The sequence below is a fragment of the Chlamydotis macqueenii genome, chromosome 2 (genome assembly GCF_036417535.1).
Source record: "Chlamydotis macqueenii isolate bChlMac1 chromosome 2, bChlMac1.mat, whole genome shotgun sequence".
NCBI lineage: Eukaryota > Metazoa > Chordata > Aves > Otidiformes > Otididae > Chlamydotis > Chlamydotis macqueenii.
In genome coordinates this window covers 14,995,368-15,011,011 of record NC_141557.1, presented here as the reverse complement: position 1 = coordinate 15,011,011, position 15,644 = coordinate 14,995,368, and the positions used below count along the sequence as shown (strand labels likewise).

General features: G+C 42.6%; 1 protein-coding gene across 1 annotated transcript in view; it reads right to left on the bottom strand.

Moving 5' to 3' along the window:
* Nucleotides 1–12,464, bottom strand: part of ITGB1 (integrin subunit beta 1) — a 42,626-nt gene extending 30,162 nt beyond the window's left edge. The window contains exon 1 of the mRNA XM_086742006.1: nucleotides 12,400–12,464. Within this exon, the coding sequence (XP_086598132.1) occupies nucleotides 12,400–12,408 (9 nt within the window). The 5' untranslated portion in view covers nucleotides 12,409–12,464. The remainder of the gene's footprint in view (nucleotides 1–12,399) is intronic.
* Nucleotides 12,465–15,644: the final 3,180 nt, after the last annotated feature.

The following is a 15,644-nucleotide window of genomic DNA, read 5'->3' as shown; positions in this document are numbered from 1 at the left end:
CACTCAGATGGCAAGAGGTAGAATAAAGATGTAAGTGGGGTTCCAAATCCTGTTCCCTTTAATATATATATATAAATACACACAGATTTTACAGCATGTGCTGATGGATAAAAGCAAAGAGAGTCTCAGGACCACGATTTGGAGTATGAGCCTTATTTTTTTCTCACCAAATGCCCAGATCTGTAGAAGAGTGAAGGGAAACATGTATGTTCACATTCAGCACAGAAGAAAGCCTCAACTGCAAACCTGCATCATGCATGACTACTCTTGACTAGTGCACACTGAGCTGCAATCCCTCTCTAATTGCAGACTTGACCAATCTGAACTATACAGACTTAAAGAAGTTCAAGTGAACAATTACCCTCCAACAAGTAACTAAAGGCAGCCAGGGAGCTTCTGGTAAACAAGGAGAGACCTGCTGAACTCAGACTTCTATGGAACACAGCAAATCTATTTAGGCAGGATAGATTACATCCCATGTTTTATTTCATGGCATTGTATTTCTATACATGTTTTCATTAGCAAAATCCATTGATCATTTCACTCAATGACAAACAAACTCCTGCAACTGTCTGCAAACCTAACTACTACTCATGACAAGCAAAAACAAGTTGCACAGTAAATTGTAAAGGATACTAGTCCTGCTAAAGTCTACTCAATTTGTCTTTTCATAACGTATTTCTATTTAAGAAGTCACACAAGTCCAGATTTCATGCTGACGATGGTGACGGAAAGTAAAAGAATAAGAAAAGATGCTTAGGGATAATGTGAAGATGCTGCCACTGACAAAGAGCCTTCACCTGCCAAGTCAGCAAAACCCAAGCTCAACCTTAATCTTTTCCCTTTGTTCTAATGCCTTTCGGAGAGCACTGTGGTGCAGACAGGACTAGCACTAGTCAGTCAGCACCACTTTTGAAGGAGGGATGTTTTTTTCAAACCGTATATGTACAGACCATCATGCACAGGAAGTTTGTAATTCATGAATAGACCTCCTTAGTACTACCATACCACCAATAATTATTAATTTAAGAAGAAAACTTTGCTGTATTAACCATCCTTGGCCCCAATACTGACAAAGAGACTACTGTATAATGTTTTATTGACCTGTTGAATCATAATTTGAAGCCAAAATTCCACAGTTTAGGAGTTGCTTTGAAAAGCATCTTGATGCTTGAAAGGTAAGTAGTACTTAGACACAGCTCATGAAAACAAACAACCTCTGTGTGATCACCACAAATAGGAAACCCTTTAAGAGCCAAGTGAGGTGCTCTTTCTCATGAGGGTATTATTTTTTCCACATATGTTTACTTAGGTATTTTTACCAGGCAATTATCCACAGACTAGGGTAAACTGACAACTGTATTTTGGAAAACTAGACGAACAAACAGGTGTATTGTCCTTAATGTTCAACATTAAATTAGGAGAGAAATACAACTCTGCATATTCTCAAGTGGAGCAGGCAGAGGCCTGCAGTTACATCAAATTAAAACACCAGCAATAAGCTCCTCGAATTTTAAGCAAGGATAAAATAATAAAACCTATTTATATGCTGCTTATGCTAGCATGCAAGCATACCACAAAGATAACACTTCTCTAAGGCTAACAGCTAACACACCAAGCCCACAGGTACCGATACTGTGGTTGAAACTACTGTTTTCTCTATCTACAGCAGCTTCGAAACATGCACACGTTGAAAGCTTCCTCTTTAAGGATAAATATATAATTAGGACATGTAAGTGTTAAGAACCAAAACAACTAATTTCTTTCCCCTTGCCTTAAAACTGTCACTGTCAGAAATACCGTATTCCACACTCTTGCCAACAGAGGCTTCCACAAATCCATCACAGCCTTAATGACGAAAAGCACTTTGCCTCCACAAATTTGTAAGAATTTTCACTGTACCCGCTCTCACCGTTATCAGCAGGCATTTTTCCATAACAGATATTTTTGGGTTTTCATTATTACAAACACCTTTTTACACAACTGCTATTAAAACAGAGAAAGGAAAAAAAAAATCTCTGTTGTTTCATCACTTTTCATATGCTTTTAGACCCACAGTCATTTTTGCCATAATAATTTAATTTCTCCTCTTGCTTAAACGTAACACTTTTTTTTTTGGTGAGAGAGAGCATGAATTAACTATTTAGCTTGTTTACATAGGTCTTGCTAGTCTACAAGACTTCTTGGCTAAGTTTAGCATTCCCATCTCAGACAGATCACAATTAGGAATGCCACATAACGATTTACGCCATTCTAGTAGAAAACATGAGTGTCTGTTCCTTGTGGTAGTATTAAATTCCCACACACTCTGCACCACTTACTACTCCTATAAAGAGACTATTTAATTTTATGCAACTTAAACCCCACATTCATCCACACAGGGGGAAATGAAAAGTTTAGTTAAACATATAAATATAGCTCGTACACAGCTGACTGTAACTGATGCTTCCAAGGCTCTACTGCCGTAGCCATGTCCACGACTGTCACATTCGGCTAAACTTACTTTAATCCAAGCTTCTCTTTTAAAGGAAAAGCAGAACAGAGGCACGGACACTCTTAAGTAAAAAGCTAGAGAATTTCAGTTAATACAATGTCTTGCTAATCTATTTGTTTAAGAGAAAACAGTTGCAAACATCTTGCTGGCTACTGCTGCAGGTACTGCAGGAAGCCAGAAGCAGGCACAGCGCAAAGGGCAAACTCAGCGGAAACTCTGTCCTTACATGGCAGTGTGCACCCACCAGCAGTTATCATTAACTCTCAGAGTACAGTTTCAGCAACCAAAACCAAGACTAAAGCTAACTGCTACTGAAAGGAACAGCAGTGCTACAGCATCCCCCCCTCCAAAAATGCAACCTGTGCCCCTCATGGATCTCCCCCACCATCACCCTGAGCCAGCTCTGCTCCGCTGGCTGGGCTGGCAGAGTGATACCTTGAGTCATTCCTTTCCCCTCCACATCGAAACCTGCTTCCCGTAAGCCTCAGTGAACCGAACCAGACCTCCACACGGACAGAGGCGTGCTGAGGCAACAACTCCTCTAAAATGGCAGGTGGCTATCAAACAGACTGACCTCCAAAATTACACTGGACTCTGAGTGCTGCTAAACCAGCCTAAATTCAGGCTCTCATGGGCCCACCAGCCTTCTCTGCTGGCCTTGGGTGAATTGCTTATGAATGCTCTGTAACACAGCCAGCTAGTTTGGGGAACTATTCCGATTTTATTTTTTTTTATTTCCAACAGGTTATTAGAATAAATTAGTTGGCCAAAAAAAAAAGACAATCAAAGAACAAAACATGGAAGGTTTGCTTTTTTTTTCATTTGTTTCATTTCTTTGGGTTTTTTTTTCTTCATTTATTTTAATTCAGGATTTGAATGGAAAATACACAGAATATTTACAGATAGCATCCAAATATTTAATTTCAAGTTTTTTTTTTTAAAGATTCACTATTCTAACACCATTTAGAATGAAACTTGTACTGAAACAGCTCTCATTTTCAACATACTTTCAACATCGAATAAGTGGTCAAGAAAATGAACATGCAGAAATAGAAAACGAGTCATCCCACAGAACTACATACAAATTTATAAATCTATATCTATGAGATTTTTAATATATATTTAATTCTATATATAGTTAATTTTACATATGTATGCTATATATATTTTATATAACTAAAGATGTTTATTAATTCAATGGCAGTGATAACTGGCTAGGTATAAGCACACAGTGAAACAAACAGTGGACTCATCCAGATTTTAATCGTAAAGTTTGAGGACTTGCAAAAAGCTCACTGACCTCAGGAAAAAAAAAAAAAAATACTTCAACCTTAAAGGATGTATTTTCTTCTTCTTTTTTTTTTAAAAAAAAAACAACCAAAAACCAACAGACCCATCACAAAGTACTTTATAAAAAGCATTCCTTGTCTGAACAATCTGCCTATTAACACACTTCTGTTTTCCAGAGCAGAATTTTAGGCCTAGAGTACATAGGCTGCTTCTAAGAGGGCTACAAAAGATAATAAAAGACCAAGTTTCTCAAAGTAGCCAAGTATATCTACCAGTTTGCCACTACTGAACGGAGACAACTCAACTTGTTTAGGCCCTAGAATTCCCCACTTTGCACCCTTTATCTATCTGGTGCCAACCGTGGACGATACTTTTGCCTCTTAATTGAGACAGCAGAACAAGCTGAGCAAAAACTCCTTGCTGAGTTATTTCTCACCTGATTTAGCAAGCTAAAATGGATTACTCGACTCAGAAAACCACTGAAACATACATAAGCAGACATTGTGAGGTCCCTCAGCAGTTCATGCCAACTTATCTCTGGACTACCACAGCCCCACACTCCTCTTGCTATGAGCTGAATATTTTCCTGTTCCTCCCCTTGGTCCAAAGCATGTCACTGCTAACACATGTGGTCACTCAGTTCAAACAGCTGATCTTATTGAAAATTATTTTTTTTTACCAAGCTATTTTTCAAGCAGGTCAGCTACTTCAATGACTTACTGTAGAGTCTTACAACTACCACTGTTGGTGCAAAACTGCACAGCTACAGGCAGGAAGGATAGTTAAGACTTACATTGCCATTGCTGCAGAGGCAGGTTTCTACAAAAATAAAACACATTTTTAGTTGAATTCATCGTTCAAGGGCCACTGGAACATTTTATGAAATACAAAATTCAGGTAAATTTGAAAACCACTTGTCTACCGTGGAGTTTCGAGTTATCGCTAATGAATGAGCTCTTTTTTTTTTTAAACTCTGCAGATAGAGCACTAAAATTACTTCCAGCTACAAGAAAATGTTAATCATATTAAATACAGACATTATTCATTTAGGAAGTGAAACTGCATTGTGAATTATGCACCAAAAAGAGCCAGTATCTGTGCAAGCTTTTTTATTACTATCTGAACACTCCCCAGATTGGTCAGTGGGCAGTGATAAAAATGCTGGCAGCAATCTTACACACTAGTTACTCTTCAACACTAAAGCTGAGTTTTTCACTGAAACTGGTGATATTGGCAATGTGGCTATGTATCGTTTTAGTCTTGCCCTTGAAAAGTTATGTAAACAACATCTGTAGCGGAGGGAGGTAACACATATATAGAAAAAAAATGTTTATCACTGTTTATCAATTTTATGACGCATTTTAAACAACCTATAGCTGATACGTATAGTATGTTCTTCTAAAAAAGGGAATTTATTGTTCCCTTTTTTACAGTCAAGTCCACACCCAGGAAAAATTACAGTGAAATTCTTGAACACTAATTTCTCACACAGATTTGTATTTGCATAGAGGTGACAAAAACAGCACAAAAAAGTATTCCCCATTTTTGAACTGTACAGAAAAAGTAAAGAAATCCTAAAACGTTATCTCCTAAAATGTTACAATTACAGATGTTTTGGAAATGCACATAGGTTACATTCACACACAACTGAAAGACGGATTTTTAGTAATCTATTCTGGCGCAAAACCAGCAAACTGACATTTCAAAAATGGTCAAGTCTTCTATTTTATGCAGATGGGCACAAAATAAAAGACTTTCAGCACTGGGACAATCTTGAGCTAGCATCAGAAAGTGAGCACATTAACATACACTAAATACAACCTTGCAAGAACACAAAAGGAACCTCAAAGAAGGTAATTCCTGACTATCCTATGCCCACCAAAACTAATACACAAGAAAATAAAACATCAGTGTAATAAAAAACCCCTCAGCCAGAACACACTGGCAGCACATAATCAACCTTGCTTACCCTAGTCAATCCTGTGGATGATGTTGGCAAAGATTTCTTCATTTCTCCTTCTTATTATCAGAAAAGGGAGCATTTCACTTGCTGACTGGACAAGCACAGTCTTCAGCCACTCCACTATCAAACACGCAGTAATAATATGAGAAGTCATCCCAATGCAAAATTTAATCCCAGTTTAATGATAACCAACTACTAAAACGTGCCACCTTTTGATCCCCGGGAGAGTGCGTTTTATTTCACATCAAAAAGATCATGTTCTTTTGTATGTATTTGCACTTCAGAAATATTTTCCTTTCAGCTGTACTCATCTTCACACTCTTGCCTAAGATCTGAAAAACCAAACAGTTGAGGGTCTAGGCAGAGCCTGAGCACTACCCAATTTAATACTTGTGCAACGGAATCTGCAGAGGATGCCGGCCAAGCTACTAGAACGGCAGGTCCTTCAAATGACCTCCTACGGTCCCCTTTTTGCTTATCCTCCTTTTTCCTCTGCAAAAGAGAACAGCCCCTAAATCCTTTTCTCAATACTTACTTCAAGTTTATGCCAAACCAGACACCCCGGTCTCAGGTTTGTTTTCCAAAACTATGACCCCAGGGACGAAGTACGCGTTAATATCCAAGATACTACCTTTGACTCACAATATCACCATTTCCTAAGTGAAATACTGACTCTTTCTAAATTAATCTAATACAATTATTTATTTTCTGTTTTAAATAACCACAAATCTGTCATCTTTGCATGAGGGTAAGTTCAATGTTTCAGTTCAGCCCAATACACAATTATTGTTTTTCATTCTACCACAAAGGATGAGAGAACCAGCAGCAAGCTTTCACTTTTTCCCTGCAGCTTCCACATCAAAAATGCCTTTACTTGCACAACTCTCAAGGTGAAAAATGTATTAGTTAATAGTCGTAACAGAAAATTAACTACATGTGAGTACTTTTATGTAGTATATACACTACACAGAAATTTATAGTTTCATACAATAAGAATCCATATAAACAACGGCTCTCCTTCCTGCTTACACACTAGAGCATACCACGAGCAGAAGTTAAAACTAAGCTAAGTCACAACTAGGACTAAGTCAAGCATAGGTGATCTTGTACAAAACACGAATCAGAAATAAATCAACTGCAAATATTATGTTGATCCTTTTGGGGGAGAAAATACTGGCACTAGATATCGTGTATGTTATGGTTTATAAGCATTTTAAGAAGAATCTGGACTTAAACATGGTCTTACAAATTAGAAGTTTAGAGAAAATTAGTATAAACAGAAAACTAATAATTTGTTGGCAGAACATCAGAACTGCATTAACTTAACAAAGATACGCAAGACATTTTTCTGTGGGAGAAAGAAAAGAATGAAAAGGACGGTGAAAAAAACACCAGTATCTTCTTAGTTCTTATGAGTAACAACAAAGTTAAGATTCCAACCTCAATTTTTTTACTCAAAACTTCCCCCTCTAATAAAAACCACAAGAATACTAATGATATTTTGCTGCTGTTGCTGGAAAAGAAATAAAGCACATGAATTGTTTTTAAGACAGAAAGCATATTTCATTCGCAGCTGACTGTAAAGAGAAATTGAGAAAGATATAGACAAAAGCATCACTCTAATATATTAAAGTCTTTACTCAGCGACACCCCAAAGAGGATTATAGGTCAGGTAGGAGAAAACATTAATATTATAGTCTCATCAGGCTACTTTCCCTACCACATCCTTGGTTATGTGCAAATTTTGTAATAAATTAGTGACTTTACCATCTCTGTGAACATCTTCAATCTGTTAACGGGAGAATACGATAGCATAGGAGGAACCACCCCGATTAGCCTAAGAATCGAAAAGTAAGAGAAGGTGGGTACTACAGAAATACTGGATGCTTAATAACAACATTCTGCTACAGAGAGCACCCTTAGTACTGAAAAAGACAACTGTACTATTTAGTGATGCATAACAAGGTGCCCAAAGTCTCATTTTTCATTCAGAGAAGTCAGAATTTTCATTTTCTCTGTGTGACATTCCCAACACAAGCTATTCGAGCAAGCCTACATGTCTTAAATTGGGCTAGAAACTCATACAGCCTGTTACGAATACAGCTAAAGCACACGACAATTTCTTACACCGAAGCTGTATATACTTTTTACTGGTACTTACACTACTAATCCACATGGTGGGAGAGAAGAAAATTTAGAGAAAAGTTTCGTCATAAATTTATCCTGACTTACAGTTTTAACGGTTTAGGTTACTGGGTCACACCTATTAAGGACAAACGGGGGGGAGGGGGAGAACAAAGCAGAATTTGTCTTCCCATTTATGGGTAAACACAAACATGACTTTGTAGGCCATCCAAGAAACTCCATAAACACGACAACTGACAGATACTGGTCAATATTGTGGTCCACCGCAGTTACTGCATGGCAAGTAACACCATCCTTTTCAGAAAGTTGGCAACAGAATATACAACACAACAGAGCAACAGAGCGAGGAGCAACTACACAGAAAAAAGGAGATGGTATCAGCCACCATAAATGACAACATTATTCATCATTAGAACTAACCAAGAAAATCCAATTTTCTGACACAAAAGGAGCCTTAAATCAGGCCGAGATATCGCCAGGAGATCGAGCTGCAGAATTTGCTCATCTGTTCACGATTCTGTGACACTCCCTCTCGAAAAACAAACATCCTCTTCAGAAATAACAGCTAACTCTCCCCTACACCAAAAACTCATCTTCCTGTAAAGCCTTGAGATGCATGTGTTTGTATTAAAAACACGCATACACACACACGCCCAAGCAGAAATCTCTGAAAAGTCTCAAGTCATCTAACCGGCAATGTTAACACTGCTAATGAGAATGCTACTATTAGTAAGTGCCTTCAAAGCAAGGCTTTGAAGAATCAGCAATGTAAAGACGGATGAGAGGTAGGAAAACATGGACTTACCTCAGAGTTTTCTGCTGCTGAGAGACAGGAAGTTTTCTACAGGGCACATAATATAGCCAATGACTTAAAAATCTACTCATAGGGGAACAGTACACATACTGGCAACTACTTTTTAACAACACTTCTAAAATAAAGCAAGCTACATATTGCCTTAATTACATTTTAAAAAATAATTTCATTTGTGTGATTGCTTTATGAGCTCTAGCAACACATCCTGAGAAGCTTAAGAGGAGGGGGAAAATAAAATAAAATTAAAAAAAAAAAAAAAAAAAAAAAAAAGACATTCCCAACAAGGATTCCCTCTTAGAGGGCTGACTGCAGCTCCTAAGAATTAGAAGGATGCCAAGGGGATTGGCCATCCTAAAAAAAAAAAGTTGGAAAAAAAAAATCACTTGAAGTTCTAGAAAGGCAAATGAGGGCAAAATAGCCTCTGCTACTGCCAAGCCTGGATTCCCTCTTTTCTGGATCTGTCTAACTAATATCTCTTCCAAGTGCCACGTGAGGAGGCATGAGCAATCTTAAAGCTATCTAGCTTGCCACAGTTAATACAGATTATGAAAACCTCTACCTGTTTTAACTGCAGTTTTGCAATGTCTCACTGATTATAGTAGTCTCTCTCACATGGGAGAGGTACAAAATGTATTTGTCAAGCAGCAGGGAGGAAGAGGAGGCCGGGTATACCAATTGCCAGCAAAGTTCCATCCAGCCTCTACTCCTTTCCCCCAACAACCCACTCCCCAAGCCATGTGGTGGGTGCAGTGCTTCCCCCGAAGCAACAGGGAACAGAAGGTAGCAGAGCTCATGCATCCGCTCCCCATGTGCTCGCTGACATGAGCGGAGGCTGCACCAGGCATCACAAGCAGGTCTGCACTGAAGAAGACCAAGCCCTTGGCCCACAGGCAGGAGAGGAACGGCAGTGACTCCGTGTATCTGTCCACTAGAAGGAAAGCCTGTTCTAGAACTACAGCCTTTGATGATGTCTTATGGAAAGGGTCCCAACCAAGGGGAGGTACTTCAACAGCCTGTTTACCAGCAGTCCTGCTGCAATCGCGCTCAGAACCGTTTCTGAAGACCATGTTACCAAGAGCCACAGCCAGTCAGGAAGCCTGTAGCAGGCTGATCAGAGGGCTGGGAGAACCACGAGCTAAGTGTGCATCACATCACCCAACTAAATCGAGACTGGGTGGAAAGGTAGGCATGACAACTATTTACAAACAACTGAAGAGCATTCATACCAGTGGCAGCGAGGGACTTATATTCAGGGTAAGAGAGAACACAGCACACGTCCGACTCGTGTTTGCATCACTCTCCCTGAGCTTGCCTTTCAACTACCACAGTTATCTACTTCCTGAGCTGCTTGCTATAGCAAACGAGATCTTTTCAAAATTACACCACTGCAGAGCTACTCTAAGAGAGGTATAGGGAGGATGGTTAAGAGCAGAGGAATGAAATTATGAATCAGGAAGAAAGAACAGCAGGAAAAGCTTCCGGACAGTTTGTTTTCAGCTGTGGGAATCACTTCCCAAAGGAAGTGGTAGAAGATTACCCACTTAAGTCACTTAAAACTCAAGACAAAACACTAAAATTCTGCACTCACATCAGAAATTCATGCATATTCTAGAGAAACTTGCATCCCTTTGAATCAGTCCTTCACAAGGGTAGGCATAACTAGGAACATGACCCAGATCAGATGACCGAATGCACAGAGCAGAATGAGCTCCCTGGCTGCACACACAAAGAACAACAGATTTTTAACTGCTGACATTTCATTTTGAAGTAAGTCTGGTTCATTTATCATGTGGCTGGCAAACAGATACAGCACTTACCAGCTCTAACTCTGATTAAGGTAAGATTTCACTCTGCATGCCTGTCAGGTTTGCACCTTTCAGCTGAAACATCTTTGAAAAGGACAAAAGTTGAAGGTGTTCACATCCTAAACTTGCCTTGTCTTGCCTACCTTGTATTGCCAATGGCTCATTGTTTTTGCAACCCTTATAAATATAGCCTTAGGCAGGCTTGCAAAATGCTACTTAATCATTTGCTAGAGGCAAGTAATATTTTTGGACAGGGGAATGAATCATCAGTTTCATCACTGGGATGGAGGCGGACAATGAATGTCTTCACTACTTTTAAAGTCTTGTTTAATTCAGTCTAATTTACCTCTTTCTAGTAGTACAATACTTCTTAAAAAAAAAAAAAAGTTGCTACCAAGTCATCTAACGTCATAACAGAAAATTGAGTCTTCTCACCCTACCACCAATACCTACCGAACGATTAATGTGCCAGGAGTACAGGTTATCTAAATCTGTTTTCACATACATAAAGTCCTGCTCCACTTTAAGACTTAAGCACACACGCAGTGCTAGCCATGAGTGGTTCCACTGATACGAACGGAGACAATTTGTACTCCTAAAGGTTTGTGTGTCGTGGCATGACTAGGACTTCAGCACCAATGGCAAATCTACCAGAAAAATCAACATTTTTGCCCAACAGGTATGCGCACATGTGTTGGCATGAATGGACTGTTGTATTACTCCGCAGACAAATGCAGAAAGAACCAAGAACACTGTTCAACTTTTTTTTCATAAAGAAAAATAGTCACAAAGACTATCAGATGAGTCTAACAGGCTGTCAGACACTTATTCCATAAGATAAAGACATCTGACACGGGCTAAACAGTGAGTCAGAAATAATTTCCTATCACTTCATGTTTCCTTCTAGCTATCGGTATGGGAAGGCAATAATGTGAGACAAAACACTGCGCTCCTATGGCTGTAAGTTATTTCAGAAATCTCCACGTGAAACAGATCACATACGGAGGCCTTACGTTCCCACTTCCACCCCGACACAAGCTTGTACCAAGTTATACGGGCTGAGAGCCGGATCGGAGCAAAACACGCACGAATGTGAACGCAGCGGGCAGTGAAAACGCTGCACTGCGATCCTGCCATCATTCAAACAGCGCACACATCCCGCTCCCAATGGTTACTTTTAGCGGAGGTGTGCAGTCAAAAACCCAGATACCCGAGTTCCCACTCCGCCTCGCTCCCTGCGATCCCGTTCCTGTCGCTCGCTCCTCCCCAGCGCCCGTTCCCGCGGAAGGCAAAAGCCTTCCCCGCCGGCCCAGCCCCGCCGGAGCGGGCGCTGGGGGGGGACGCCCGCCCTCCCACGCTCTCCAGGGGGAAACCGCTCGAAACTTTACTCGGCCCCTTCCTCCAGCACCTCCGGGCGGGAGGCCGCGGGCGGCACGGGGCAGTTCTGAGCGGGGCACCGGTGCAGGCTCCCATCCTCGCTGAGAGGGCAGGGCCGGGCCCCGGGCGGACAAAGGCCTGGCGCGGGCCCCCACCGGCACGGGAGGCTCGAGGCCGCCGTCCCGCCGCCACAGGAAGCCACAGTCTGGGCCCGACACCTTCCCGCCCGCCCGCAGCGAGCACACGGCGCCGCCGCCGGGGTAGGCGCGACGGGAGGCGAGGCGCCCCCCGCCCGGGACGGGAGCTGAGGGACCCGCGCCCCGGGGCGGCGGCGGCGGCTCTTCGCGCGGGAGGCGGGAAGCCGCGCTCGCCGCCCTCAGCCCCGCACCACTCCGCCCGGAGCCCACCCGGATACCGACGGACGCTGCCCCAGGCGAGGCGCCCCGGGCCGGACGGGCACGGTTCAGCCCGCTCCCGGCCGGCTCCAACCCCCGCCCCGTTCCCCAGCTACCTCGGCCATGGCCGCGGCGCGGCTGGCTCCTGGCAGGGGCCGCGCTCCGGCCCGCCCGCCCGACTGACTGACTGACTGACTGAGGCTGCCTTGGCTGGGCTGGGCTGGGCTGGGCTGGACTGGGCGCGGCACGGCGGGACGCCCGGCCTCGCTGCTCGCTCCCCGTCCGGCCGCCGCCGCCTCCGAGCTGCTGAAGTGGGGGAACCCGGCGCGGCGGGGGAAGGGAGAGGAGGGGAGGAGAAGGGAAGGTCCGCGCTCGGCCGCGCTTCCCCGCCCCGGAAACACATTCCTCCCCGCTGCCGTCAAGCGCGGGCGGGGGAGGCGCTGTCCGCCGCGGTGGGGCCGAGAAGGGAAGGTGGGAAGGGCTCTCCCTGCCCGAGGAGGAGCTCGTCCGCTGCTTGTCCCCCGCCGCCTTCTGTGGCGACCGCCAGCGCCTTATTTGGTGGGGTTTTACCAGCGCCCCGGCCGCCGGTGTCCCAGCTCCGCAGTTCCCGTGCGCTGCCGCGGGACGGGCAGCGGGGACGGGGCTGCCCCGCGGCGGGCGGTGTCTGTCCCGGCGCTGCGGGGCCGAAGGGCTGCGCGGCCCCAGCGCTTCGGCTTCAGGGCTGCGCCTTCCCTCGGTCCCTTCGCTGCCCGGTTCCTGCCGGCTCGGCCCGGCCCGCGGGGCCGGGACACGCGTGGGGGCAGAGGGGTGGGTGGGGGAAGGAGGACCGCCCCTCCTTCTTGCTCGTAACTGTTTGCAAAAGCGGTGGAAGTCAATAAGTGATCGGTGAGCCTGGCGTGGCCTTAATGCACTGTCCAAGCCGAAAAGTGGAACTGCCCAAGTCCCTTGGCCAGAGCTTGCTGCTGTTCGGTTGCTGCCCTTAAGTGCTCCTTAAGTAGGTTCTTGGAGGATCTACTGATGAAAAAAAGAAAAAAAAAAAGTGGTATTCCACCTTTTTTTTGGAGGTAAGGAGTGATGGGAAGCACAAGCCACAGACTGACAGCTCACAGTCATAAGAGCCATGCCTTTATGTGTGGCCACTGGAGCTGGTGTCGGTTATTTTTTTGGTTTGGTTAACTCAACGAGTGGTGCTGCAAATTGATTATAATTTTTTATCACTTTCCCCTTGCTTTGTTTCTAGCTGCCCTTTAAAATAAAAATTAACGCTGTTTCTACCTTCCTCAAGCGCAGCCTGTGATTGAACCCTGTGTTCCATTTGGGCAGTGCAGTTGTTTAGAACATAGTCTCTTAACAGAGCTGCATTAGCAGAAGCTTTTAATGCTGGTACAACTATAATTGTGAAACTGTTCTAGTGATGTTAGAAAATGAGATTGAAATGCTGGACTGCTACTCTGAGCAGCTTCATCAAAAGCAAGCACTGGACAAATGAAGTGGAAGAGAATGAACTTTGGCAATCAAAGATAAAGAAGCCAGAGGTCATATGTTTCAACAAGTAAATTAGTATATAATATTAATACTCCCAGGAACAGGGAAAGAAGCTGCCATAAACCCAAAGTTTTAAAACAGTAGAAGTGTATGCTGTGCAAAATAAAACCAAATGCTTTAGGGATAGCGATCTGCCAAAAATGTGAGAACTTTAAGTACTGGGGGAGAAAAATGACTTTTAGCCAATACATTCTTTTTTGCTTCGTTATTGTAGGGGGGAAAAGCACATTTTGCCAGAATATGCAAATACTGAGCAGAAGTCTGCTATGAGGTACTGCAAACAAGGGTGACAAAAATGTGCCTCAGATTGCTGAGGGTCTGAGGAGTAAATAAAACTGCAGAACAAACTGGTGCTTCAGGTACTACCCAACGCTCAGACATTTGTGCGTCAAGTTGCCAGTGGCCGGCTGTGCTGTGTAATAGGAATTTGTCAGGAAAAAATCTGAACAGCTGAAAAAAAAATCACTGAATTATTTGGCTGCTTTCTGGGCTCATTTGGAGACTACAGATGCGTCTGAATGCCATTTGTTATTTTCCAACACTTCTGAAGTACTAAAGATGTCAGGAGAAAGTGCTGGAGGTGTCAGAACCAGCAGATACAATTGCACATGATGTCAAAATGTTTAATGTCGCGTCTCCGTGCTGCAGTATACATGACATCTGGGAGAGAGCATGAACGGTTTTTCTTGGAACAGCTCAAGAAAAGACAGGTTTTCATGGCTTGAGCGGGCAGCTAGGAAGTGTGTGGTTCACTGTTAGGCTTGGGTACTATTTCTGGGAATCCACATCCTTGTTTTCTTATAGAAAATAGGTGAGAAAATGTGACACTGGAGACAGGAGTGGGAATGATATATATTCAGTTAGTATATATACTGTTTTGTCTGATGCTACTGGTTTTGCTATTGTGTTTGCTATTGCCTTTTTTTTTTGTGATTTTGAGAGATTGCGGTTCTTTGTTGTAGGACTTGGATATAAGTTTTCAACTCTTCCTTCTCCAAGTACTTGTATGTGTCAAGCCCATACAGTAATGGGAAAATATCAGAATTTTAATACTTCAGTTAGTTTAACTTAATTTTATTTAATTGGCTTAATTACTTTAAACTAACACACCATTTTCCCTGATTTTTTAATTTGTATTTAATACTCGGGTTATAATTAGAAGACAGCAAGGACTGTCATTTGGTAGTTCATTTTCTGTGAACACTGTAAGAAGTAAATTTCTGTGCTGTAGAATATACCGTCACAGGACAGCCAGCTAAGTGGTGTCCGCAGATATTAGCAGAAATAGTAAAATACTTTGTTTTATGATTATTTGCATATCATATTATTGAAAAATTCACACAAGTAATCAGAAAAATCTTTTCGTATTTTACTTATTGCTTTCAAAGTATTTCCAGTATACTTGGCAAATTATGTTACTTAGTAGGCATAGCTGATTTAATTACATGGCATTATCTTTTATACCTACTAGAGTTTTGCTTTAAAAGCCCATTGAAGAAAGTAGTTTCATTCTGTCTAGCTATCTTTTAATCTGACCCATTGGCAAAAGAGGGCCCTGGTATCACAGAAGCGAAGCAGTTGATGGAGCACCAGTGGCGTGTAGGTTGCAGTGTGAAAATCTTTGGCGTATTGTCAGAGAGTCATTTTATGTATATAATAAATATATATTATCAATGTGACCAGGTTGTGTTGTGGAGGAACTAATCTGTAGCTACGGCTTGCCTCGCAGATACAGGTTTTGTTATAACTTTTACAGAAACACCCAGCAATCCCAAACCAGGTTTCGGCGTCTCCAGTATTGAATGTGTAAGGATGC